Here is a 24,432-nt window from a genome sequence, read left to right as displayed (position 1 = left end):
TAACTATATCTGTTATAGAGAATGACTGGTGAGGACTGGACAGGACTGGGTTTAACTATATCTGTTATAGAGAATGACTGGTGAGGACTGGGTTTAACTATATCTGTTATAGAGAATGACTGGTGAGGACCAGACAGGACTGGGTTTAACTATATCTGTTATAGAGAATGACTGGTGAGGACTGGGTTTAACTATATCTGTTATAGAGAATGACTGGTGAGGACCAGACAGGACTGGGTTTAACTATATCTGTTATAGAGAATGACTGGTGAGGACTGGACAGGACTGGGTTTAACTATATCTGTTATAGAGAATGACTGGTGAGGACCAGACAGGACTGGGTTTAACTATATCTGTTATAGAGAATGACTGGTGAGGACCAGACAGGACTGGGTTTAACTATATCTGTTATAGAGAATGACTGGTGAGGACCAGACAGGACTGGGTTTAACTATATCTGTTATAGAGAATGACTGGTGAGGACTGGACAGGACTGGGTTTAACTATATCTGTTATAGAGAATGACTGGTGAGGACCAGACAGGACTGGGTTTAACTATATCTGTTATAGAGAATGACTGGTGAGGACAGGGTTTAACTATATCTGTTATAGAGAATGACTGGTGAGGACTGGGTTTAACTATATCTGTTATAGAGAATGACTGGTGAGGACCGGACAGGACTGGGTTTAACTATATCTGTTATAGAGAATGACTGGTGAGGACCAGACAGGGTTTAACTATATCTGTTATAGAGAATGACTGGTGAGGACTGGGTTTAACTATATCTGTTATAGAGAATGACTGGTGAGGACTGGAGAGGACTGGGTTTAACTATATCTGTTATAGAGAATGACTGGTGAGGACTGGGTTTAACTATATCTGTTATAGAGAATGACTGGTGAGGACTGGACAGGACTGGGTTTAACTATATCTGTTATAGAGAATGACTGGTGAGGACTGGGTTTAACTATATCTGTTATAGAGAATGACTGGTGAGGACTGGACTGGGTTTAACTATATCTGTTATAGAGAATGACTGGTGAGGACTGGACAGGACTGGGTTTAACTATATCTGTTATAGAGAATGACTGGTGAGGACTGGACAGGACTGGGTTTAACTATATCTGTTATAGAGAATGACTGGTGAGGACTGGACAGGACTGGGTTTAACTATATCTGTTATAGAGAATGACTGGTGAGGACCAGACAGGACTGGGTTTAACTATATCTGTTATAGAGAATGACTGGTGAGGACTGGGTTTAACTATATCTGTTATAGAGAATGACTGGTGAGGACTGGGTTTAACTATATCTGTTATAGAGAATGACTGGTGAGGACTGGGTTTAACTATATCTGTTATAGAGAATGACTGGTGAGGACTGGACAGGACTGGGTTTAACTATATCTGTTATAGAGAATGACTGGTGAGGACCGGACAGGACTGGGTTTAACTATATCTGTTATAGAGAATGACTGGTGAGGACTGGGTTTAACTATATCTGTTATAGAGAATGACTGGTGAGGACTGGGTTTAACTATATCTGTTATAGAGAATGACTGGTGAGGACTGGACAGGACTGGGTTTAACTATATCTGTTATAGAGAATGACTGGTGAGGACTGGGTTTAACTATATCTGTTATAGAGAATGACTGGTGAGGACTGGGTTTAACTATATCTGTTATAGAGAATGACTGGTGAGGACTGGGTTTAACTATATCTGTTATAGAGAATGACTGGTGAGGACTGGACAGGACTGGGTTTAACTATATCTGTTATAGAGAATGACTGGACCGGACTGGGTTTAACTATATCTGTTATAGAGAATGACTGGTGAGGACCGGACAGGACTGGGTTTAACTATATCTGTTATAGAGAATGACTGGTGAGGACTGGACAGGACTGGGTTTAACTATATCTGTTATAGAGAATGACTGGACTGGACTGGGTTTAACTATATCTGTTATAGAGAATGACTGGTGAGGACTGGACTGGACTGGGTTTAACTATATCTGTTATAGAGAATGACTGGTGAGGACTGGGTTTAACTATATCTGTTATAGAGAGTGACTGGTGAGGACCAGACAGGACTGGGTTTAACTATATCTGTTATAGAGAATGACTGGTGAGGACAGGACTGGACTGGGTTTAACTATATCTGTTATAGAGAGTGACTGGTGAGGACCAGACAGGACTGGGTTTAACTATATCTGTTATAGAGAGTGACTGGTGAGGACCAGACAGGACTGGGTTTAACTATATCTGTTATAGAGAATGACTGGTGAGGACCAGACAGGACTGGGTTTAACTATATCTGTTATAGAGAATGACTGGTGAGGACCAGACAGGACTGGGTTTAACTATATCTGTTATAGAGAATGACTGGTGAGGACCAGACAGGACTGGGTTTAACTATATCTGTTATAGAGAGTGACTGGTGAGGACCAGACAGGACTGGGTTTAACTATATCTGTTATAGAGAATGACTGGTGAGGACTGGGTTTAACTATATCTGTTATAGAGAATGACTGGTGAGGACTGGGTTTAACTATATCTGTTATAGAGAATGACTGGTGAGGACTGGACAGGACTGGGTTTAACTATATCTGTTATAGAGAATGACTGGTGAGGACTGGACAGGACTGGGTTTAACTATATCTGTTATAGAGAATGACTGGTGAGGACTGGGTTTAACTATATCTGTTATAGAGAATGACTGGACAGGACTGGGTTTAACTATATCTGTTATAGAGAATGACTGGACAGGACTGGGTTTAACTATATCTGTTATAGAGAATGACTGGTGAGGACTGGGTTTAACTATATCTGTTATAGAGAATGACTGGTGAGGACTGGACAGGACTGGGTTTAACTATATCTGTTATAGAGAATGACTGGTGAGGACTGGGTTTAACTATATCTGTTATAGAGAGTGACTGGTGAGGACCAGACAGGACTGGGTTTAACTATATCTGTTATAGAGAATGACTGGTGAGGACTGGGTTTAACTATATCTGTTATAGAGAATGACTGGTGAGGACTGGGTTTAACTATATCTGTTATAGAGAATGACTGGTGAGGACTGGACAGGACTGGGTTTAACTATATCTGTTATAGAGAATGACTGGTGAGGACTGGACAGGACTGGGTTTAACTATATCTGTTATAGAGAATGACTGGTGAGGACTGGGTTTAACTATATCTGTTATAGAGAATGACTGGACAGGACTGGGTTTAACTATATCTGTTATAGAGAATGACTGGACAGGACTGGGTTTAACTATATCTGTTATAGAGAATGACTGGTGAGGACTGGGTTTAACTATATCTGTTATAGAGAATGACTGGTGAGGACTGGACTGGACTGGGTTTAACTATATCTGTTATAGAGAATGACTGGTGAGTGAGGACTGGGTTTAACTATATCTGTTATAGAGAATGACTGGTGAGGACTGGGTTTAACTATATCTGTTATAGAGAATGACTGGTGAGGACTAGACAGGACTGGGTTTAACTATATCTGTTATAGAGAATGACTGGTGAGGACAGGACTGGACTGGGTTTAACTATATCTGTTATAGAGAATGACTGGTGAGGACCAGACAGGACTGGGTTTAACTATATCTGTTATAGAGAATGACTGGTGAGGACCGGACAGGACTGGGTTTAACTATATCTGTTATAGAGAATGACTGGTGAGGACTGGGTTTAACTATATCTGTTATAGAGAATGACTGGTGAGGACTGGGTTTAACTATATCTGTTATAGAGAATGACTGGTGAGGACTGGGTTTAACTATATCTGTTATAGAGAATGACTGGACAGGACTGGGTTTAACTATATCTGTTATAGAGAATGACTGGTGAGGACTGGGTTTAACTATATCTGTTATAGAGAATGACTGGTGAGAACTGGGTTTAACTATATCTGTTATAGAGAATGACTGGTGAGGACTGGACTGGACTGGGTTTAACTATATCTGTTATAGAGAATGACTGGTGAGGACTGGACAGGACTGGGTTTAACTATATCTGTTATAGAGAATGACTGGTGAGGACTGGGTTTAACTATATCTGTTATAGAGAATGACTGGTGAGGACTGGGTTTAACTATATCTGTTATAGAGAATGACTGGCGAGGACTGGACTGGACTGGGTTTAACTATATCTGTTACAGAGAATAACTGGTGAGGACTGGACAGGACTGGGTTTAACTATATCTGTTATAGAGAATGACTGGTGAGGACCAGACAGGACTGGGTTTAACTATATCTGTTATAGAGAATGACTGGTGAGGACTGGGTTTAACTATATCTGTTATAGAGAATGACTGGTGAGGACTGGACAGGACTGGGTTTAACTATATCTGTTATAGAGAATGACTGGTGAGGACTGGGTTTAACTATATCTGTTATAGAGAATGACTGGTGAGGACTGGACAGGACTGGGTTTAACTATATCTGTTATAGAGAATGACTGGTGAGGACTGGGTTTAACTATATCTGTTATAGAGAATGACTGGTGAGGACTGGGTTTAACTATATCTGTTATAGAGAATGACTGGTGAGGACTGGACAGGACTGGGTTTAACTATATCTGTTATAGAGAATGACTGGTGAGGACAGGACTGGACTGGGTTTAACTATATCTGTTATAGAGAATGACTGGTGAGGACTGGGTTTAACTATATCTGTTATAGAGAATGACTGGTGAGAACTGGGTTTAACTATATCTGTTATAGAGAATGACTGGTGAGGACTGGACAGGACTGGGTTTAACTATATCTGTTATAGAGAATGACTGGTGAGGACCAGACAGGACTGGGTTTAACTATATCTGTTATAGAGAATGACTGGTGAGGACTGGACTGGGTTTAACTATATCTGTTATAGAGAATGACTGTACAGGACTGGGTTTAACTATATCTGTTATAGAGAATGACTGGTGAGGACCAGACAGGACTGGGTTTAACTATATCTGTTATAGAGAATGACTGGTGAGGACTGGACAGGACTGGGTTTAACTATATCTGTTATAGAGAATGACTGGTGAGGACTGGGTTTAACTATATCTGTTATAGAGAATGACTGGCGAGGACTGGACCGGACTGGGTTTAACTATATCTGTTATAGAGAATGACTGGTGAGGACCAGACAGGACTGGGTTTAACTATATCTGTTATAGAGAATGACTGGTGAGGACCAGACAGGACTGGGTTTAACTATATCTGTTATAGAGAATGACTGGTGAGGACCAGACAGGACTGGGTTTAACTATATCTGTTATAGAGAATGACTGGTGAGGACTGGGTTTAACTATATCTGTTATAGAGAATGACTGGTGAGGACCAGACAGGACTGGGTTTAACTATATCTGTTATAGAGAATGACTGGTGAGGACCAGACAGGACTGGGTTTAACTATATCTGTTATAGAGAATGACTGGTGAGGACTGGACAGGACTGGGTTTAACTATATCTGTTATAGAGAATGACTGGTGAGGACTGGGTTTAACTATATCTGTTATAGAGAATGACTGGTGAGGACCAGACAGGACTGGGTTTAACTATATCTGTTATAGAGAATGACTGGTGAGGACTGGGTTTAACTATATCTGTTATAGAGAATGACTGGTGAGGACCAGACAGGACTGGGTTTAACTATATCTGTTATAGAGAATGACTGGTGAGGACTGGACAGGACTGGGTTTAACTATATCTGTTATAGAGAATGACTGGTGAGGACCAGACAGGACTGGGTTTAACTATATCTGTTATAGAGAATGACTGGTGAGGACCAGACAGGACTGGGTTTAACTATATCTGTTATAGAGAATGACTGGTGAGGACTGGACAGGACTGGGTTTAACTATATCTGTTATAGAGAATGACTGGTGAGGACCAGACAGGACTGGGTTTAACTATATCTGTTATAGAGAATGACTGGTGAGGACAGGGTTTAACTATATCTGTTATAGAGAGTGACTGGTGAGGACCAGACAGGACTGGGTTTAACTATATCTGTTATAGAGAGTGACTGGTGAGGACCAGACAGGACTGGGTTTAACTATATCTGTTATAGAGAATGACTGGTGAGGACCAGACAGGACTGGGTTTAACTATATCTGTTATAGAGAATGACTGGTGAGGACCAGACAGGACTGGGTTTAACTATATCTGTTATAGAGAATGACTGGTGAGGACCAGACAGGACTGGGTTTAACTATATCTGTTATAGAGAATGACTGGTGAGGACCAGACAGGACTGGGTTTAACTATATCTGTTATAGAGAATGACTGGTGAGGACTGGGTTTAACTATATCTGTTATAGAGAATGACTGGTGAGGACTGGGTTTAACTATATCTGTTATAGAGAATGACTGGTGAGGACTGGACAGGACTGGGTTTAACTATATCTGTTATAGAGAATGACTGGTGAGGACTGGACAGGACTGGGTTTAACTATATCTGTTATAGAGAATGACTGGTGAGGACTGGGTTTAACTATATCTGTTATAGAGAATGACTGGACAGGACTGGGTTTAACTATATCTGTTATAGAGAATGACTGGACAGGACTGGGTTTAACTATATCTGTTATAGAGAATGACTGGTGAGGACTGGGTTTAACTATATCTGTTATAGAGAATGACTGGTGAGGACTGGACAGGACTGGGTTTAACTATATCTGTTATAGAGAATGACTGGTGAGGACTGGGTTTAACTATATCTGTTATAGAGAGTGACTGGTGAGGACCAGACAGGACTGGGTTTAACTATATCTGTTATAGAGAATGACTGGTGAGGACTGGGTTTAACTATATCTGTTATAGAGAATGACTGGTGAGGACTGGGTTTAACTATATCTGTTATAGAGAATGACTGGTGAGGACTGGACAGGACTGGGTTTAACTATATCTGTTATAGAGAATGACTGGTGAGGACTGGACAGGACTGGGTTTAACTATATCTGTTATAGAGAATGACTGGTGAGGACTGGGTTTAACTATATCTGTTATAGAGAATGACTGGACAGGACTGGGTTTAACTATATCTGTTATAGAGAATGACTGGACAGGACTGGGTTTAACTATATCTGTTATAGAGAATGACTGGTGAGGACTGGGTTTAACTATATCTGTTATAGAGAATGACTGGTGAGGACTGGACTGGACTGGGTTTAACTATATCTGTTATAGAGAATGACTGGTGAGGACTGGGTTTAACTATATCTGTTATAGAGAATGACTGGTGAGGACTGGGTTTAACTATATCTGTTATAGAGAATGACTGGTGAGGACTAGACAGGACTGGGTTTAACTATATCTGTTATAGAGAATGACTGGTGAGGACAGGACTGGACTGGGTTTAACTATATCTGTTATAGAGAATGACTGGTGAGGACCAGACAGGACTGGGTTTAACTATATCTGTTATAGAGAATGACTGGTGAGGACCGGACAGGACTGGGTTTAACTATATCTGTTATAGAGAATGACTGGTGAGGACTGGGTTTAACTATATCTGTTATAGAGAATGACTGGTGAGGACTGGGTTTAACTATATCTGTTATAGAGAATGACTGGTGAGGACTGGGTTTAACTATATCTGTTATAGAGAATGACTGGTGAGGACCAGACAGGACTGGGTTTAACTATATCTGTTATAGAGAATGACTGGTGAGGACTGGGTTTAACTATATCTGTTATAGAGAATGACTGGTGAGGACTGGGTTTAACTATATCTGTTATAGAGAATGACTGGTGAGGACTGGACAGGACTGGGTTTAACTATATCTGTTATAGAGAATGACTGGTGAGGACGGGGTTTAACTATATCTGTTATAGAGAATGACTGGTGAGGACCAGACAGGACTGGGTTTAACTATATCTGTTATAGAGAATGACTGGTGAGGACTGGACAGGACTGGGTTTAACTATATCTGTTATAGAGAATGACTGGTGAGGACCAGACAGGACTGGGTTTAACTATATCTGTTATAGAGAATGACTGGTGAGGACCAGACAGGACTGGGTTTAACTATATCTGTTATAGAGAATGACTGGTGAGGACCAGACAGGACTGGGTTTAACTATATCTGTTATAGAGAATGACTGGTGAGGACTGGGTTTAACTATATCTGTTATAGAGAATGACTGGTGAGGACTGGACAGGACTGGGTTTAACTATATCTGTTATAGAGAATGACTGGTGAGGACTGGGTTTAACTATATCTGTTATAGAGAATGACTGGTGAGGACTGGGTTTAACTATATCTGTTATAGAGAATGACTGGTGAGGACCGGACTGGGTTTAACTATATCTGTTATAGAGAATGACTGGTGAGGACTGGGTTTAACTATATCTGTTATAGAGAATGACTGGTGAGGACCAGACAGGACTGGGTTTAACTATATCTGTTATAGAGAATGACTGGTGAGGACTGGGTTTAACTATATCTGTTAAAGAGAATGACTGGTGAGGACTGGGTTTAACTATATCTGTTATAGAGAATGACTGGACAGGACTGGGTTTAACTATATCTGTTATAGAGAATGACTGGTGAGGACTGGGTTTAACTATATCTGTTATAGAGAATGACTGGTGAGGACTGGACAGGACTGGGTTTAACTATATCTGTTATAGAGAATGACTGGTGAGGACTGGACAGGACTGGGTTTAACTATATCTGTTATAGAGAATGACTGGTGAGGACTGGGTTTAACTATATCTGTTATAGAGAATGACTGGTGAGGACTGGGTTTAACTATATCTGTTATAGAGAATGACTGGTGAGGACCAGACAGGACTGGGTTTAACTATATCTGTTATAGAGAATGACTGGACAGGACTGGGTTTAACTATATCTGTTATAGAGAATGACTGGACAGGACTGGGTTTAACTATATCTGTTATAGAGAATGACTGGTGAGGACTGGGTTTAACTATATCTGTTATAGAGAATGACTGGTGAGGACTGGGTTTAACTATATCTGTTATAGAGAATGACTGGTGAGGACAGGGTTTAACTATATCTGTTATAGAGAATGACTGGTGAGGACTGGGTTTAACTATATCTGTTATAGAGAATGACTGGTGAGGACTGGACAGGACTGGGTTTAACTATATCTGTTATAGAGAATGACTGGTGAGGACTGGGTTTAACTATATCTGTTATAGAGAATGACTGGTGAGGACTGGGTTTAACTATATCTGTTATAGAGAATGACTGGTGAGGACTGGGTTTAACTATATCTGTTATAGAGAATGACTGGTGAGGACTGGACAGGACTGGGTTTAACTATATCTGTTATAGAGAATGACTGGTGAGGACTGGGTTTAACTATATCTGTTATAGAGAATGACTGGTGAGGACTGGGTTTAACCATATCAGTTATAGAGAATGACTGGTGAGGACCAGACAGGACTGGGTTTAACTATATCTGTTATAGAGAAACTGTTTCAATTTTGTTCCCTATGTAACAGGCTCTGTCCTAAAGACCATCCTAGTCCCTGTCCTCAATACCATCCTAGTCCCTGTCCTACATACCATCCTAGTCCCTGTCCTACATACCATCCTAGTCCCTGTCCTTAATACCATCCTAGTCCCTGTCCTAAATACCATACTAGTCCCTGTCCTTAATACCATCCTAGTCCCTGTCCTATGTAACAGGCTCTGTCCTAAATACCATCCAAGTCCCTGACCTACACAATGCAGTACTTCAACCATATCGCAACCACGTTTCAACCATATCTCAACCACGTTTCAACCCTGTTATTCCCAGGTGGGTCTGTAAGCACATCAAGAAGCCGATCCGTTCCACCGTCCTCAGTCTGGACTGGCATCCGAACAACGTGCTGCTGGCGGCTGGATCCTGTGACTTCAAATGCAGGTAGAGAGAGAGACCGCCAGAGACCATGTTACAGCCTCATCAGTAGAGAGAGAGAGACCGTCAGAGACCATGTTACAGCCTCATCAGTAGAGAGAGAGAGACCGTCAGAGACCATGTTTCAGCCTCATCAGTAGAGAGAGACCGACAGAGACCATGTTTCAGCCTCATCAGTAGAGAGAGACCGTCAGAGACCATGTTTCAGCCTCATCAGTAGAGAGAGACCGACAGAGACCATGTTTCAGCCTCATCAGTAGAGAGAGACCGTCAGAGACCATGTTTCAGCCTCATCAGTAGAGAGAACGTCAGAGACCATGTTTCAGCCTCATCAGTAGAGAGAGACCGTCAGAGACCATGTTTCAGCCTCATCAGTAGAGAGAGACCGTCAGAGACCATGTTTCAGCCTCATCAGTAGAGAGAGAGACCGTCAGAGACCATGTTTCAGCCTCATCAGTAGAGAGACCGTCAGAGACCATGTTTCAGCCTCATCAGTAGAGAGAGAGAGACCGTCAGAGACCATGTTTCAGCCTCATCAGTAGAGAGAGACCGTCAGAGACCATGTTTCAGCCTCATCAGTAGAGAGAGAGAGACCGTCAGAGACCATGTTTCAGCCTCATCAGTAGAGAGAGAGAGACCGCCAGAGACCATGTTTCAGCCTCATCAATAGAGAGAGAGACCGTCAGAGACCATGTTTCAGCCTCATCAGTAGAGAGAGAGAGACCGTCAGAGACCATGTTTCAGCCTCATCAGTAGAGAGAGAGACCGTCAGAGACCATGTTTCAGCCTCATCAGTAGAGAGACCGTCAGAGACCATGTTTCATCCTCATCAGTAGAGAGAGAGACCGTCAGAGACCATGTTTCAGCCTCATCAGTAGAGAGAGACCGTCAGAGACCATGTTTCAGACTCATCAGTAGAGAGAGACCGCCAGAGACCATGTTTCAGCCTCATCAGTAGAGAGAGACCGTCAGAGACCATGTTTCAGCCTCATCAGTAGAGAGAGACCGTCAGAGACCATGTTTCGGCCTCATCAGTAGAGAGAGACCGTCAGAGACCATGTTTCAGCCTCATCAGTAGAGAGAGAGACCGTCAGAGACCATGTTTCAGCCTCATCAGTAGAGAGAGAGAGACCACCAGAGACCATGTTTCAGCCTCATCAGTAGAGAGAGAGAGACCGTCAGAGACCATGTTTCAGCCTCATCAGTAGAGAGAGAGACCGCCAGAGACCATGTTTCAGCCTCATCAGTAGAGAGAGACCGTCAGAGACCATGTTTCAGCCTCATCAGTAGAGAGAGACCGTCAGAGACCATGTTTCGGCCTCATCAGTAGAGAGAGAGACCGTCAGAGACCATGTTTCAGCCTCATCAGTAGAGAGAGAGACCGTCAGAGACCATGTTTCAGCCTCATCAGTAGAGAGAGACCGCCAGAGACCATGTTTCAGCCTCATCAGTAGAGAGAGAGAGACCGTCAGAGACCATGTTTCAGCCTCATCAGTAGAGAGAGAGACCGTCAGAGACCATGTTTCAGCCTCATCAATAGAGAGACCGTCAGAGACCATGTTTCAGCCTCATCAGTAGAGAGAGAGACTGTCAGAGACCATATTTCAGCCTCATCAGTTGAGAGACAGACCGCCAGAGACCATGTTTCAGCCTCATCAGTAGAGAGAGAGACCATGTTTCAGCCTCATCAGTAGAGAGAGAGAGACAGTCAGAGACCATGTTTCAGCCTCATCAGTAGAGAGAGACCATCAGAGACCATGTTTCAGCCTCATCAGTAGAGAGAGAGACCGTCAGAGACCATGTTTCAGCCTCATCAGTAGAGAGAGAGACCGCCAGAGACCATGTTTCAGCCTCATCAGTAGAGAGAGAGAGACCGTCAGAGACCATGTTTCAGCCTCATCAGTAGAGACAGACCGTCAGAGACCATGTTTCAGCCTCATCAGTAGAGAGAGACAGACCGTCAGAGACCATGTTTCAGCCTCGTCAGTAGAGAGAGAGAGACCGTCAGAGACCATGTTTCAGCCTCATCAGTAGAGAGAGAGACCGTCAGAGACCATGTTCATCCTCATCAGTAGAGAGAGAGACCGTCAGAGACCATGTTTCAGCCTCATCAGTAGAGAGACAGACCGTCAGAGACCATGTTTCAGCCTCATCAGTAGAGAGAGACCGTCAGAGACCATGTTTCAGCCTCAGTAGAGAGAGAGAGACCGTCAGAGACCATGTTTCAGCCTCATCAGTAGAGAGAGACCGTCAGAGACCATGTTTCAGCCTCATCAGTAGAGAGAGAGACCGTCAGAGACCATGTTTCAGCCTCATCAGTAGAGAGAGAGAGACCGTCAGAGACCATGTTTCAGCCTCATCAGTAGAGAGAGACCATCAGAGACCATGTTTCAGCCTCATCAGTAGAGAGAGAGACCGTCAGAGACCATGTTTCAGCCTCATCAGTAGAGAGACCCTCAGAGACCATGTTTCAGCCTCATCAGTAGAGAGAGACCGTCAGAGACCATGTTTCAGCCTCATCAGTAGAGAGAGAGACCGTCCGAGACCATGTTTCAGCCTCATCAGTAGAGAGAGAGACCGTCAGAGACCATGTTTCAGCCTCATCAGTAGAGAGAGACCGTCAGAGACCATGTTTCAGCCTCATCAGTAGAGAGAGAGACCGCCAGAGACCCATATTTCAGCCTCATCAGTAGAGAGAGAGACCGTCAGAGACCATGTTTCAGCCTCATCAGTAGAGAGAGAGACCGTCAGAGACCATGTTTCAGCCTCATCAGTAGAGAGACCGTCAGAGACCATGTTTCAGCCTCAGTAGAGAGAGAGACCGTCAGAGACCATGTTTCAGCCTCATCAGTAGAGAGAGAACGTCAGAGACCATGTTTCAGCCTCATTAGTAGAGAGAGAGAGACCGTCACAGACCATGTTTCGGCCTCATCAGTAGAGAGAGACCGTCAGAGACCATGTTTCAGCCACATCAGTAGAGAGAGAGACCGTCAGAGACCATGTTTCAGCCTCATCAGTAGAGAGAGAGACCGTCAGAGACCATGTTTCAGCCTCATCAGTAGAGAGAGAGACCGTCAGAGACCATGTTTCAGCCTCATCAGTAGAGAGAGACCGTCAGAGACCATGTTTCAGCCTCATCAGTAGAGAGAGAGACCGTCAGAGACCATGTTTCAGCCTCATCAGTAGAGAGAGAACGTCAGAGACCATGTTTCAGCCTCCTCAGTAGAGAGAGAGACCGTCAGAGACCATGTTTCAGCCTCATCAGTAGAGAGAGAGACCGTCAGAGACCATGTTTCAGCCTCATCAGTAGAGAGAGAGACCGTCAGAGACCATGTTTCAGCCTCATCAGTAGAGAGAGAGAGACCGTCAGAGACCATGTTTCAGCCTCATCAGTAGAGAGGGAGACCGTCAGAGACCATGTTTCAGCCTCATCAGTAGAGAGACCGTCAGAGACCATGTTTCAGCCTCATCAGTAGAGAGAGACCGTCAGAGACCATGTTTCAGCCTCATCAGTAGAGAGAGAGAGACCGTCAGAGACCATGTTTCAGCCTCATCAGTAGAGAGAGACCATCAGAGACCATGTTTCATCCTCATCAGTAGAGAGAGAGAGACCGTCAGAGACCATGTTTCAGCCTCATCAGTAGAGAGAGAGACCGTCAGAGACCATGTTTCAGCCTCATCAGTAGAGAGAGAGAGACCGTCAGAGACCATGTTTCAGCCTCATCAGTAGAGAGAGAGAGACCGTCAGAGACCATGTTTCAGCCTCATCAGTAGAGAGAGAGAGACCGTCAGAGACCATGTTTCAGCCTCATCAGTAGAGAGAGACCGTCAGAGACCATGTTTCAGCCTCATCAGTAGAGAGAGAGAGACCGTCAGAGACCATGTTTCAGCCTCATCAGTAGAGACAGACCGTTAGAGACCATGTTTCAGCCTCATCAGTAGAGAGAGAGACCGTCAGAGACCATGTTTCAGCCTCATCAGTAGAGAGAGACCGTCAGAGACCATGTTTCAGCCTCATCAGTAGAGAGACCGCCAGAGACCATGTTTCAGCCTCATCAGTAGAGAGAGACCGTCAGAGACCATGTTTCAGCCTCATCAGTAGAGAGACCGTCAGAGACCATGTTTCAGCCTCAGTAGAGAGAGAGACCGTCAGAGACCATGTTTGGCCTCATCAGTAGAGAGAGAGACCGTCAGAGACCATGTTTCAGCCTCATCAGTAGAGAGAGAGACCGTCAGAGACCATGTTTCAGCCTCATCAGTAGAGAGAGAGAGACCGTCAGAGACCATGTTTCAGCCTCATCAGTAGAGACAGACCGTTAGAGACCATGTTTCAGCCTCATCAGTAGAGAGAGAGACCGTCAGAGACCATGTTTCAGCCTCATCAGTAGAGAGAGACCGTCAGAGACCATGTTTCAGCCTCATCAGTAGAGAGACCGCCAGAGACCATGTTTCAGCCTCATCAGTAGAGAGAGACCGTCAGAGACCATGTTTCAGCCTCATCAGTAGAGAGAGAGACCGTCAGAGACCATGTTTCAGCCTCATCAGTAGAGAGAGACCGTCAGAGACCATGTTTCAGCCTCATCAGTAGAGAGACCGCCAGAGACCATGTTTCAGCCTCATCAGTAGAGAGAGAGACCGTCAGAGACCATGTTTCAGCCTCATCAGTAGACAGAGAGACCGTCAGAGACCATGTTTCAGCCTCATCAGTAGAGAGAGAGACCGTCAGAGACCCATATTTCTCTACCTAATTCTCAGTAGTTATAATATATTATCCCCCTCTCTCTCCCCCAGGGTGTTCTCGGCATACATCAAGGAGGTGGAGGAGAAGCCGGGGCCCACAGTCTGGGGGTCCAAGATGCCCTTTGGAGAGGTGCTGTTTGAGTCTGGGCCCTCAGGGGTGTCTGGGGGGGCTGGAGATGGGGCAGGAGGGGGATGGGTCCACGGGGTCTGTTTCTCCCACAGCGGGAACCGCCTGGCCTGGACGTCACATGACTCCACTGTGGCGATCGCAGAGGGAGGCAAGACCAGCACGTAAGGAGAGAACACTGATCTGTGTGTTTTCTGGTATCAGCAGTCTGGTCTCTCTGTGTGTATTCTGGTCTCTCTGTGTGTATTCTGATCTCTCTGTGTGTATTCTGATCTCTCTGTGTGTATTCTGATCTCTCTGTGTGTATTCTAGGATCAGCAGTCTGGTCTCTCTGTGTGTATTCTGATCTCTCTGTGTGTATTCTGATCTCTCTGTGTGTATTCTGATCTCTCTGTGTGTATTCTGATCTCTCTGTGTGTATTCTAGGATCAGCAGTCTGGTCTCTCTGTGTGTATTCTAGGATCAGCAGTCTGGTCTCTCTGTGTGTATTCTGGTATCAGCAGTCTGGTCTCTCTGTGTGTATTCTAGGATCAGCAGTCTGGTCTCTCTGTGTGTATTCTGGTATCAGCAGTCTGGTATCTCTGTGTGTATTCTGGTATCAGCAGTCTGGTCTCTCTGTGTGTATTCTGGTATCAGCAGTCTGGTCTCTCTGTGTGTATTCTGGTATCAGCAGCCTGGTCTCTCTGTGTGTATTCTGATCTCTCTGTGTGTATTCTGGTATCAGCAGTCTGGTCTCTCTGTGTGTATTCTGGTATCCGCAGCCTGGTCTCTCTGTGTGTATTCTGATCTCTCTGTGTGTATTCTGATCTCTCTGTGTGTATTCTGATCTCTCTGTGTGTATTCTAGGATCAGCAGTCTGGTCTCTCTGTGTGTATTCTGGTATCAGCAGTCTGGTCTCTCTGTGTGTATTCTGGTATCAGCAGCCTGGTCTCTCTGTGTGTTTTCTGGTATCAGCAGCCTGGTCTCTCTGTGTGTATTCTGGTATCCGCAGTCTGGTCTCTCTGTGTGTATTCTAGGATCAGCAGTCTGGTCTCTCTGTGTGTATTCTGGTATCAGCAGTCTGGTCTCTCTGTGTGTATTCTAGGATTAGCAGTCTGAGCTCTGAGACCCTTCCTCTGCTGTGTGTCAGCTTTATCACTGAGAACAGCCTGGTGGCCGCTGTGAGTACACACACACACACACACTTCACCTCTCTCTCTCTCCTGTGTTTCTCTCCTGTGTCTCTCTCCTGTGTCTCTCTCCTGTGTCTCTCTCCTGTGTCTCTCCTCTCTCTCTCCTGTGTCTCTCCTCTCTCTCTCTCCTCTCTCTCTCTCTCTCTCTCCTGTGTCTCTCTCTCTCTCTCTCTCTCCTGTGTCTCTCTCCTGTGTCTCTCTCCTGTGTCTCTCTCCTGTGTCTCTCTCCTGTGTCTGTCTCACTGTGTCTCTCCTCTCTCTCCTGTGTCTCTCTCCTCTCTCTCTCTCCTGTGTCTGTCTCCTCTCTCTCCTGTGTCTGTCTCCTCTCTCTCCTGTGTCTCTCTCCTGTGTCTCTCTCCTGTGTCTCTCTCCTGTGTCTCTCCTCTCTCTCTCTCTCCTCTCTCTCCTGTGTCTCTCTCCTGTGTCTCTCCTCTCTCTCTCCTGTGTCTCTCCTCTCTCTCTCTCTCCTCTCTCTCCTGTGTCTCTCTCCTGTGTCTCTCCTCTCTCTCTCTCTCCTGTGTCTCTCCTCTCTCTCTCTCTCCTGTGTCTCTCCTCTCTCTCTCCTCTCTGTCTCTCCTCTCTCTCTCTCCTCTCTCTCTCTCTCTCTCTCTCTCTCTCCTGTGTCTCTCTCCTGTGTCTCTCTCCTGTGTCTCTCTCCTGTGTCTCTCTCCTGTGTCTCTCTCCTGTGTCTGTCTCACTGTGTCTCTCCTCTCTCTCCTGTGTCTCTCTCCTCTCTCTCCTGTGTCTGTCTCCTCTCTCTCCTGTGTCTCTCTCCTGTGTCTCTCTCCTGTGTCTCTCTCCTGTGTCTGTCTCCTCTCTCTCCTGTGTCTCTCTCCTGTGTCTCTCCTCTCTCTCTCTCTCCTGTGTCTCTCCTCTCTCTCTCTCTCTTCTCTCTCTCTCTCCTGTGTCTCTCTCCTGTGTCTGTCTCACTGTCTCTCCTCTCTCTCTCCTGTGTCTCTCTCCTCTCTCTCTCTCCTGTGTCTCTCTCCTCTCTCTCCTGTGTCTGTCTCACTGTCTCTCTCCTGTGTCTCTCTCCTGTGTCTCTCTCCTGTGTCTCTCTCCTGTGTCTCTCTCCTGTGTCTCTCTCCTGTGTCTGTCTCACTGTGTCTCCTCTCTCCTGTGTCTCCTCTCTCCTGTGTCTCCTCTCTCCTGTGTCTCCTCTCTCCTGTGTCTCTCTCCTGTGTCTCTCTCCTGTGTCTCTCTCCTGTGTCTCTCTCCTGTGTCTCTCTCCTGTGTCTGTCTCACTGTGTCTCCTCTCTCTCCTGTGTCTCTCTCCTGTGTCTCTCTACTGTGTCTCTCTACTGTGTCTCCTGTGTCTCTCTCCTGTGTCTCTCTACTGTGTCTCTCTCCTGTGTCTCTATCCTGTGTCTCTCTACTGTGTCTCTCTACTGTGTCTCTCTACTGTGTCTCTCTACTGTGTCTCTCTCCTGTGTCTGTCTCACTGTGTCTCTCCTCTCTCTCCTGTGTCTCTCCTCTCTCTCCTGTGTCTCTCTCCTGTGTCTCTCTCCTGTGTCTCTCTCCTGTGTCTCTCTCCTGTGTCTCTCTCCTGTGTCTCTCTCCTGTGTCTGTCTCCTCTCTCTCCTGTGTCTCTCTCCTGTGTCTCTCCTGTGTCTCTCTCTCCTGTGTCTCTCCTCTCTCTCTCTCTTCTCTCTCTCTCTCCTGTGTCTCTCTCCTGTGTCTGTCTCACTGTCTCTCCTCTCTCTCTCCTGTGTCTCTCTCCTCTCTCTCCTGTGTCTGTCTCACTGTGTCTCTCTCCTGTGTCTCTCTCCTGTGTCTCTCTCCTGTGTCTCTCTCCTGTGTCTCTCTCCTGTGTCTCTCTCCTGTGTCTCTCTCCTGTGTCTCTCTCCTGTGTCTCTCTCCTGTGTCTCTCTCCTGTGTCTCTCTCCTGTGTCTGTCTCACTGTCTCTCCTGTGTCTCTCTCCTGTGTCTCTCTCCTGTGTCTCTCTACTGTGTCTCTCTACTGTGTCTCCTCTCTCTCTCTCTTCTCTCTCTCTCTCCTGTGTCTCTCTCCTGTGTCTGTCTCACTGTCTCTCCTCTCTCTCTCCTGTGTCTCTCTCCTCTCTCTCTCTCCTGTGTCTCTCTCCTCTCTCTCCTGTGTCTGTCTCACTGTCTCTCTCCTGTGTCTCTCTCCTGTGTCTCTCTCCTGTGTCTCTCTCCTGTGTCTGTCTCCTGTGTCTCTCTCCTGTGTCTGTCTCACTGTGTCTCCTCTCTCTCCTGTGTCTCTCTCCTGTGTCTCTCTCCTGTGTCTCTCTACTGTGTCTCCTGTGTCTCTCTACTGTGTCTCTCTACTGTGTCTCTCTCCTGTGTCTCTCTCCTGTGTCTCTCTCCTGTGTCTCTCTCCTGTGTCTGTCTCACTGTGTCTCCTCTCTCTCCTGTGTCTGTCTACTGTGTTTCTCTCCTGTGTTTCTCTCCTGTGTTTCTCTCCTGTGTCTCTCTCCTGTGTCTCTCTCCTGTGTCTCTCTCCTGTGTCTCTCTCCTGTGTCTCTCTCCTGTGTCTGTCTCACTGTGTCTCCTCTCTCTCCTGTGTCTCTCTCCTGTGTCTCTCTCCTGTGTCTCTCTCCTGTGTCTCTCTCACTGTGTCTCCTCTCTCTCCTGTGTCTCTCTCCTGTGTCTCTCTCCTGTGTTTCTCTCCTCTCTCTCCTGTGTCTCTCTCTACTGTGTCTCTCTCGTGTGTCTCTCACTGTGTCTCTCTACTGTGTCTCTCTACTGTGTCTCTCTCCTGTGTCTCTCTCCTGTGTCTGTCTCCTGTGTCTCTCTACTGTGTCTCCTGTGTCTCTCTCCTGTGTCTCTCTCCTGTGTGTCTCTCCTGTGTCTCTCTCCTGTGTCTCTCTCCTGTGTCTCTCTACTGTGTCTCCTGTGTCTCTCTCCTGTGTCTCTCTACTGTGTCTCTCTACTGTGTCTCTCCTCTCTCTCTCCTGTGTCTCTCCTCTCTCTCTCTCTCTCTCTCTCTCTCTCTCCTGTGTCTCTCTCTCTCTCTCTCTCTCCTGTGTCTCTCTCCTGTGTCTCTCTCCTGTGTCTCTCTCCTGTGTCTCTCTCCTGTGTCTGTCTCACTGTGTCTCTCCTCTCTCTCCTGTGTCTCTCTCCTCTCTCTCTCTCCTGTGTCTGTCTCCTCTCTCTCCTGTGTCTGTCTCCTCTCTCTCCTGTGTCTCTCTCCTGTGTCTCTCTCCTGTGTCTCTCCTCTCTCTCTCCTGTGTCTCTCCTCTCTCTCTCTCTCCTCTCTCTCCTGTGTCTCTCTCCTGTGTCTCTCCTCTCTCTCTCCTGTGTCTCTCCTCTCTCTCTCTCTCCTCTCTCTCCTGTGTCTCTCTCCTGTGTCTCTCTCCTGTGTCTCTCTCCTGTGTCTCTCTCCTGTGTCTCTCTCCTGTGTCTCTCCTCTCTCTCTCTCTCCTGTGTCTCTCCTCTCTCTCTCTCTCCTGTGTCTCTCCTCTCTCTCTCCTCTCTCTCTCTCTCTCCTGTCTCTCCTCTCTCTCTCTCCTCTCTCTCTCTCTCTCTCTCTCTCTCTCTCCTGTGTCTCTCTCCTGTGTCTCTCTCCTGTGTCTCTCTCCTGTGTCTCTCTCCTGTGTCTGTCTCACTGTGTCTCTCCTCTCTCTCCTGTGTCTCTCTCCTCTCTCTCCTGTGTCTGTCTCCTCTCTCTCCTGTGTCTCTCTCCTGTGTCTCTCTCCTGTGTCTCTCTCCTGTGTCTCTCCTCTCTCTCTCTCTCCTGTGTCTCTCCTCTCTCTCTCTCTCTTCTCTCTCTCTCTCCTGTGTCTCTCTCCTGTGTCTGTCTCACTGTCTCTCCTCTCTCTCTCCTGTGTCTCTCTCCTCTCTCTCTCTCCTGTGTCTCTCTCCTCTCTCTCCTGTGTCTGTCTCACTGTCTCTCTCCTGTGTCTCTCTCCTGTGTCTCTCTCCTGTGTCTCTCTCCTGTGTCTCTCTCCTGTGTCTCTCTCCTGTGTCTGTCTCACTGTGTCTCACTGTGTCTCCTCTCTCCTGTGTCTCTCTCCTGTGTCTCCTCTCTCCTGTGTCTCTCTCCTGTGTCTCTCTCCTGTGTCTCTCTCCTGTGTCTCTCTCCTGTGTCTCTCTCCTGTGTCTCTCTCCTGTGTCTCTCTCCTGTGTCTGTCTCACTGTGTCTCCTCTCTCTCCTGTGTCTCTCTCCTGTGTCTCTCTACTGTGTCTCTCTACTGTGTCTCCTGTGTCTCTCTCCTGTGTCTCTCTACTGTGTCTCTCTCCTGTGTCTCTCTCCTGTGTCTCTCTCCTGTGTCTCTCTACTGTGTCTCTCTACTGTGTCTCTCTACTGTGTCTCTCTCCTGTGTCTGTCTCACTGTGTCTCTCCTCTCTCTCCTGTGTCTCTCCTCTCTCTCCTGTGTCTCTCTCCTGTGTCTCTCTCCTGTGTCTCTCTCCTGTGTCTCTCTCCTGTGTCTCTCTCCTGTGTCTCTCTCCTGTGTCTGTCTCCTCTCTCTCCTGTGTCTCTCTCCTGTGTCTCTCCTGTGTCTCTCTCTCCTGTGTCTCTCCTCTCTCTCTCTCTTCTCTCTCTCTCTCCTGTGTCTCTCTCCTGTGTCTGTCTCACTGTCTCTCCTCTCTCTCTCCTGTGTCTCTCTCCTCTCTCTCCTGTGTCTGTCTCACTGTGTCTCTCCTGTGTCTCTCTCCTGTGTCTCTCTCCTGTGTCTCTCTCCTGTGTCTCTCTCCTGTGTCTCTCTCCTGTGTCTCTCTCCTGTGTCTCTCTCCTGTGTCTGTCTCACTGTGTCTCCTCTCTCTCCTGTGTCTCTCTCCTGTGTCTCTCTACTGTGTCTCTCTACTGTGTCTCCTCTCTCTCTCTCTTCTCTCTCTCTCTCCTGTGTCTCTCTCCTGTGTCTGTCTCACTGTCTCTCCTCTCTCTCTCCTGTGTCTCTCTCCTCTCTCTCTCTCCTGTGTCTCTCTCCTCTCTCTCTCTCCTGTGTCTGTCTCACTGTCTCTCTCCTGTGTCTCTCTCCTGTGTCTCTCTCCTGTGTCTCTCTCCTGTGTCTGTCTCCTGTGTCTCTCTCCTGTGTCTGTCTCACTGTGTCTCCTCTCTCTCCTGTGTCTCTCTCCTGTGTCTCTCTCCTGTGTCTCTCTACTGTGTCTCCTGTGTCTCTCTACTGTGTCTCTCTCCTGTGTCTCTCTCCTGTGTCTCTCTCCTGTGTCTCTCTCCTGTGTCTGTCTCACTGTGTCTCCTCTCTCTCCTGTGTCTGTCTCCTGTGTTTCTCTCCTGTGTCTCTCTCCTGTGTCTCTCTCCTGTGTCTCTCTCCTGTGTCTCTCTCCTGTGTCTCTCTCCTGTGTCTCTCTCCTGTGTCTGTCTCACTGTGTCTCCTCTCTCTCCTGTGTCTCTCTCCTGTGTCTCTCTCCTGTGTCTCTCTCCTGTGTCTCTCTCACTGTGTCTCCTCTCTCTCCTGTGTCTCTCTCCTGTGTTTCTCTCCTCTCTCTCCTGTGTCTCTCTCTACTGTGTCTCTCTCGTGTGTCTCTCACTGTGTCTCTCTCCTGTGTCTCTCTACTGTGTCTCTCTACTGTGTCTCTCTACTGTGTCTCTCTACTGTGTCTCTCTCCTGTGTCTCTCTCCTGTGTCTGTCTCCTGTGTCTCTCTACTGTGTCTCCTGTGTCTCTCTCCTGTGTCTCTCTACTGTGTGTCTCTCCTGTGTCTCTCTCCTGTGTCTCTCTCCTGTGTCTCTCTACTGTGTCTCCTGTGTCTCTCTCCTGTGTCTCTCTACTGTGTCTCTCTACTGTGTCTCTCTCCTGTGTCTCTCTCCTGTGTCTCTCTCCTGTGTCTCTCTACTGTGTCTCTCTCCTGTGTCTCTCTCCTGTGTCTCTCTCCTGTGTCTCTCTCACTGTCTCTCTCTCCTGTCTCTCTCTCCTGTGTCTCTCTCCTGTGTCTCTCTCCTGTGTCTGTCTCACTGTGTCTCCTCTCTCTCCTGTGTCTCTCTCCTGTGTCTCTCTCCTGTGTCTCTCTACTGTGTCTCTCTCCTGTGTCTGTCTCACTGTGTCTCCTGTGTCTCTCTCCTGTGTCTCTCACTGTGTCTCCTCTCTCTCCTGTGTCTCTCTCCTGTGTCTCTCACTGTGTCTCTCTCCTGTGTCTCTCACTGTGTCTCTCTCCTGTGTCTCTCTCCTGTGTCTCTCTCCTGTGTCTCTCTCCTGTGTCTGTCTCACTGTGTCTCCTCTCTCTCCTGTGTCTCTCTCCTGTGTCTCTCTCCTGTGTCTGTCTCACTGTGTCTCCTGTGTCTCTCTCCTGTGTCTCTCTCCTGTGTCTCTCTCCTGTGTCTGTCTCCTGTGTCTGTCTCCTGTGTCTCTCTACTGTGTCTCTCTACTGTGTCTCTCTACTGTGTCTCTCTACTGTGTCTCTCTCCTGTGTCTCTCTCCTGTGTCTCTCTCCTGTGTCTCTCTCCTGTGTCTCTCTCCTGTGTCTCTCTCTCTCCTGTGTCTCTCCTCTCTCTCTCTCTCTCTCTCTCCTGTGTCTCTCTCCTGTGTCTCTCTCCTGTGTCTCTCTCCTGTGTCTGTCTCACTGTGTCTCTCCTCTCTCTCCTGTGTCTCTCTCCTCTCTCTCCTGTGTCTCTCTCCTCTCTCTCCTGTGTCTGTCTCCTGTGTCTCTCTCCTGTGTCTCTCTCCTGTGTCTCTCTCCTGTGTCTCTCTCCTGTGTCTCTCTCCTGTGTCTCTCTCCTGTGTCTGTCTCACTGTGTCTCTCTCTACTGTGTCTCTCTCCTGTGTCTCTCTCCTGTGTCTCTCTCCTGTGTCTCTCTCTACTGTGTCTCTCTCCTGTGTCTGTCTCACTGTGTCTCCTCTCTCCTGTGTCTCTCTCCTGTGTCTGTCTCACTGTGTCTCCTCTCTCTCCTGTGTCTCTCTCCTGTGTCTCTCTACTGTGTGTCTCTCCTGTGTCTCTCTCCTGTGTCTCTCTCCTGTGTCTCTCTACTGTGTCTCCTGTGTCTCTCTCCTGTGTCTCTCTACTGTGTCTCTCTACTGTGTCTCTCTCCTGTGTCTCTCTCCTGTGTCTCTCTCCTGTGTCTCTCTACTGTGTCTCTCTCCTGTGTCTCTCTCCTGTGTCTCTCTCCTGTGTCTCTCTACTGTGTCTCTCTCCTGTGTCTCTCTCCTGTGTCTCTCTCCTGTGTCTCTCTCCTGTGTCTCTCTCCTGTGTCTCTCTCCTGTGTCTCTCTCCTGTGTCTCTCTCCTGTGTCTCTCTCACTGTCTCTCTCTCCTGTCTCTCTCTCCTGTGTCTCTCTCCTGTGTCTCTCTCCTGTGTCTGTCTCACTGTGTCTCCTCTCTCTCCTGTGTCTCTCTCCTGTGTCTCTCTCCTGTGTCTCTCTACTGTGTCTCTCTCCTGTGTCTGTCTCACTGTGTCTCCTGTGTCTCTCTCCTGTGTCTCTCACTGTGTCTCCTCTCTCTCCTGTGTCTCTCTCCTGTGTCTCTCACTGTGTCTCTCTCCTGTGTCTCTCACTGTGTCTCTCTCCTGTGTCTCTCTCCTGTGTCTCTCTCCTGTGTCTCTCTCCTGTGTCTGTCTCACTGTGTCTCCTCTCTCTCCTGTGTCTCTCTCCTGTGTCTCTCTCCTGTGTCTGTCTCACTGTGTCTCCTGTGTCTCTCTCCTGTGTCTCTCTCCTGTGTCTCTCTCCTGTGTCTGTCTCCTGTGTCTGTCTCCTGTGTCTCTCTACTGTGTCTCTCTACTGTGTCTCTCTACTGTGTCTCTCTACTGTGTCTCTCTCCTGTGTCTCTCTCCTGTGTCTCTCTCCTGTGTCTCTCTCCTGTGTCTCTCTCCTGTGTCTCTCTCTCTCCTGTGTCTCTCCTCTCTCTCTCTCTCTCTCTCTCCTGTGTCTCTCTCCTGTGTCTCTCTCCTGTGTCTCTCTCCTGTGTCTGTCTCACTGTGTCTCTCCTCTCTCTCCTGTGTCTCTCTCCTCTCTCTCCTGTGTCTCTCTCCTCTCTCTCCTGTGTCTGTCTCCTGTGTCTCTCTCCTGTGTCTCTCTCCTGTGTCTCTCTCCTGTGTCTCTCTCCTGTGTCTCTCTCCTGTGTCTCTCTCCTGTGTCTGTCTCACTGTGTCTCTCTCTACTGTGTCTCTCTCCTGTGTCTCTCTCCTGTGTCTCTCTCCTGTGTCTCTCTCTACTGTGTCTCTCTCCTGTGTCTGTCTCACTGTGTCTCCTCTCTCCTGTGTCTCTCTCCTGTGTCTGTCTCACTGTGTCTCCTCTCTCTCCTGTGTCTCTCACTGTGTCTCTCTCCTGTGTCTCTCTACTGTGTCTCTCTACTGTGTCTCCTGTGTCTCTCTCCTGTGTCTCTCTACTGTGTCTCTCTACTGTGTCTCTCCACTGTGTCTCTCTCCTGTGTCTCTCTCCTGTGTCTCTCTCCTGTGTCTCTCTCCTGTGTCTCTCTCCTGTGTCTCTCTCCTGTGTCTCTCTCCTGTGTCTCTCTCCTGTGTCTCTCTCCTGTGTCTCTCTCCTGTGTCTCTCTCCTGTGTCTGTCTCACTGTGTCTCTCTCTACTGTGTCTCTCTCCTGTGTCTCTCTCCTGTGTCTCTCTCCTGTGTCTCTCTCTACTGTGTCTCTCTCCTG

The 24,432-nt window shown here is 47.2% G+C and overlaps 1 protein-coding gene across 1 annotated transcript in view; it reads left to right on the top strand.

Moving 5' to 3' along the window:
• The window catches only part of LOC135535120 (actin-related protein 2/3 complex subunit 1B-like), a 51,158-nt gene that overhangs the window by 22,941 nt on the left and 3,785 nt on the right, over positions 1 to 24,432 (top strand). Inside the window, exons 4-6 of the mRNA XM_064961841.1 lie at positions 9,786 to 9,893; positions 14,679 to 14,918; positions 15,839 to 15,914. Of these exons, the coding sequence (XP_064817913.1) occupies positions 9,786 to 9,893; positions 14,679 to 14,918; positions 15,839 to 15,914 (424 nt within the window). The remainder of the gene's footprint in view (positions 1 to 9,785; positions 9,894 to 14,678; positions 14,919 to 15,838; positions 15,915 to 24,432) is intronic.

This window comes from Oncorhynchus masou, unplaced genomic scaffold (genome assembly GCF_036934945.1).
Source record: "Oncorhynchus masou masou isolate Uvic2021 unplaced genomic scaffold, UVic_Omas_1.1 unplaced_scaffold_446, whole genome shotgun sequence".
NCBI classification, from domain to species: domain Eukaryota; kingdom Metazoa; phylum Chordata; class Actinopteri; order Salmoniformes; family Salmonidae; genus Oncorhynchus; species Oncorhynchus masou.
Note: the sequence above shows the minus strand (reverse complement) of the source record. Positions and strands in the feature narration are given on the sequence as shown.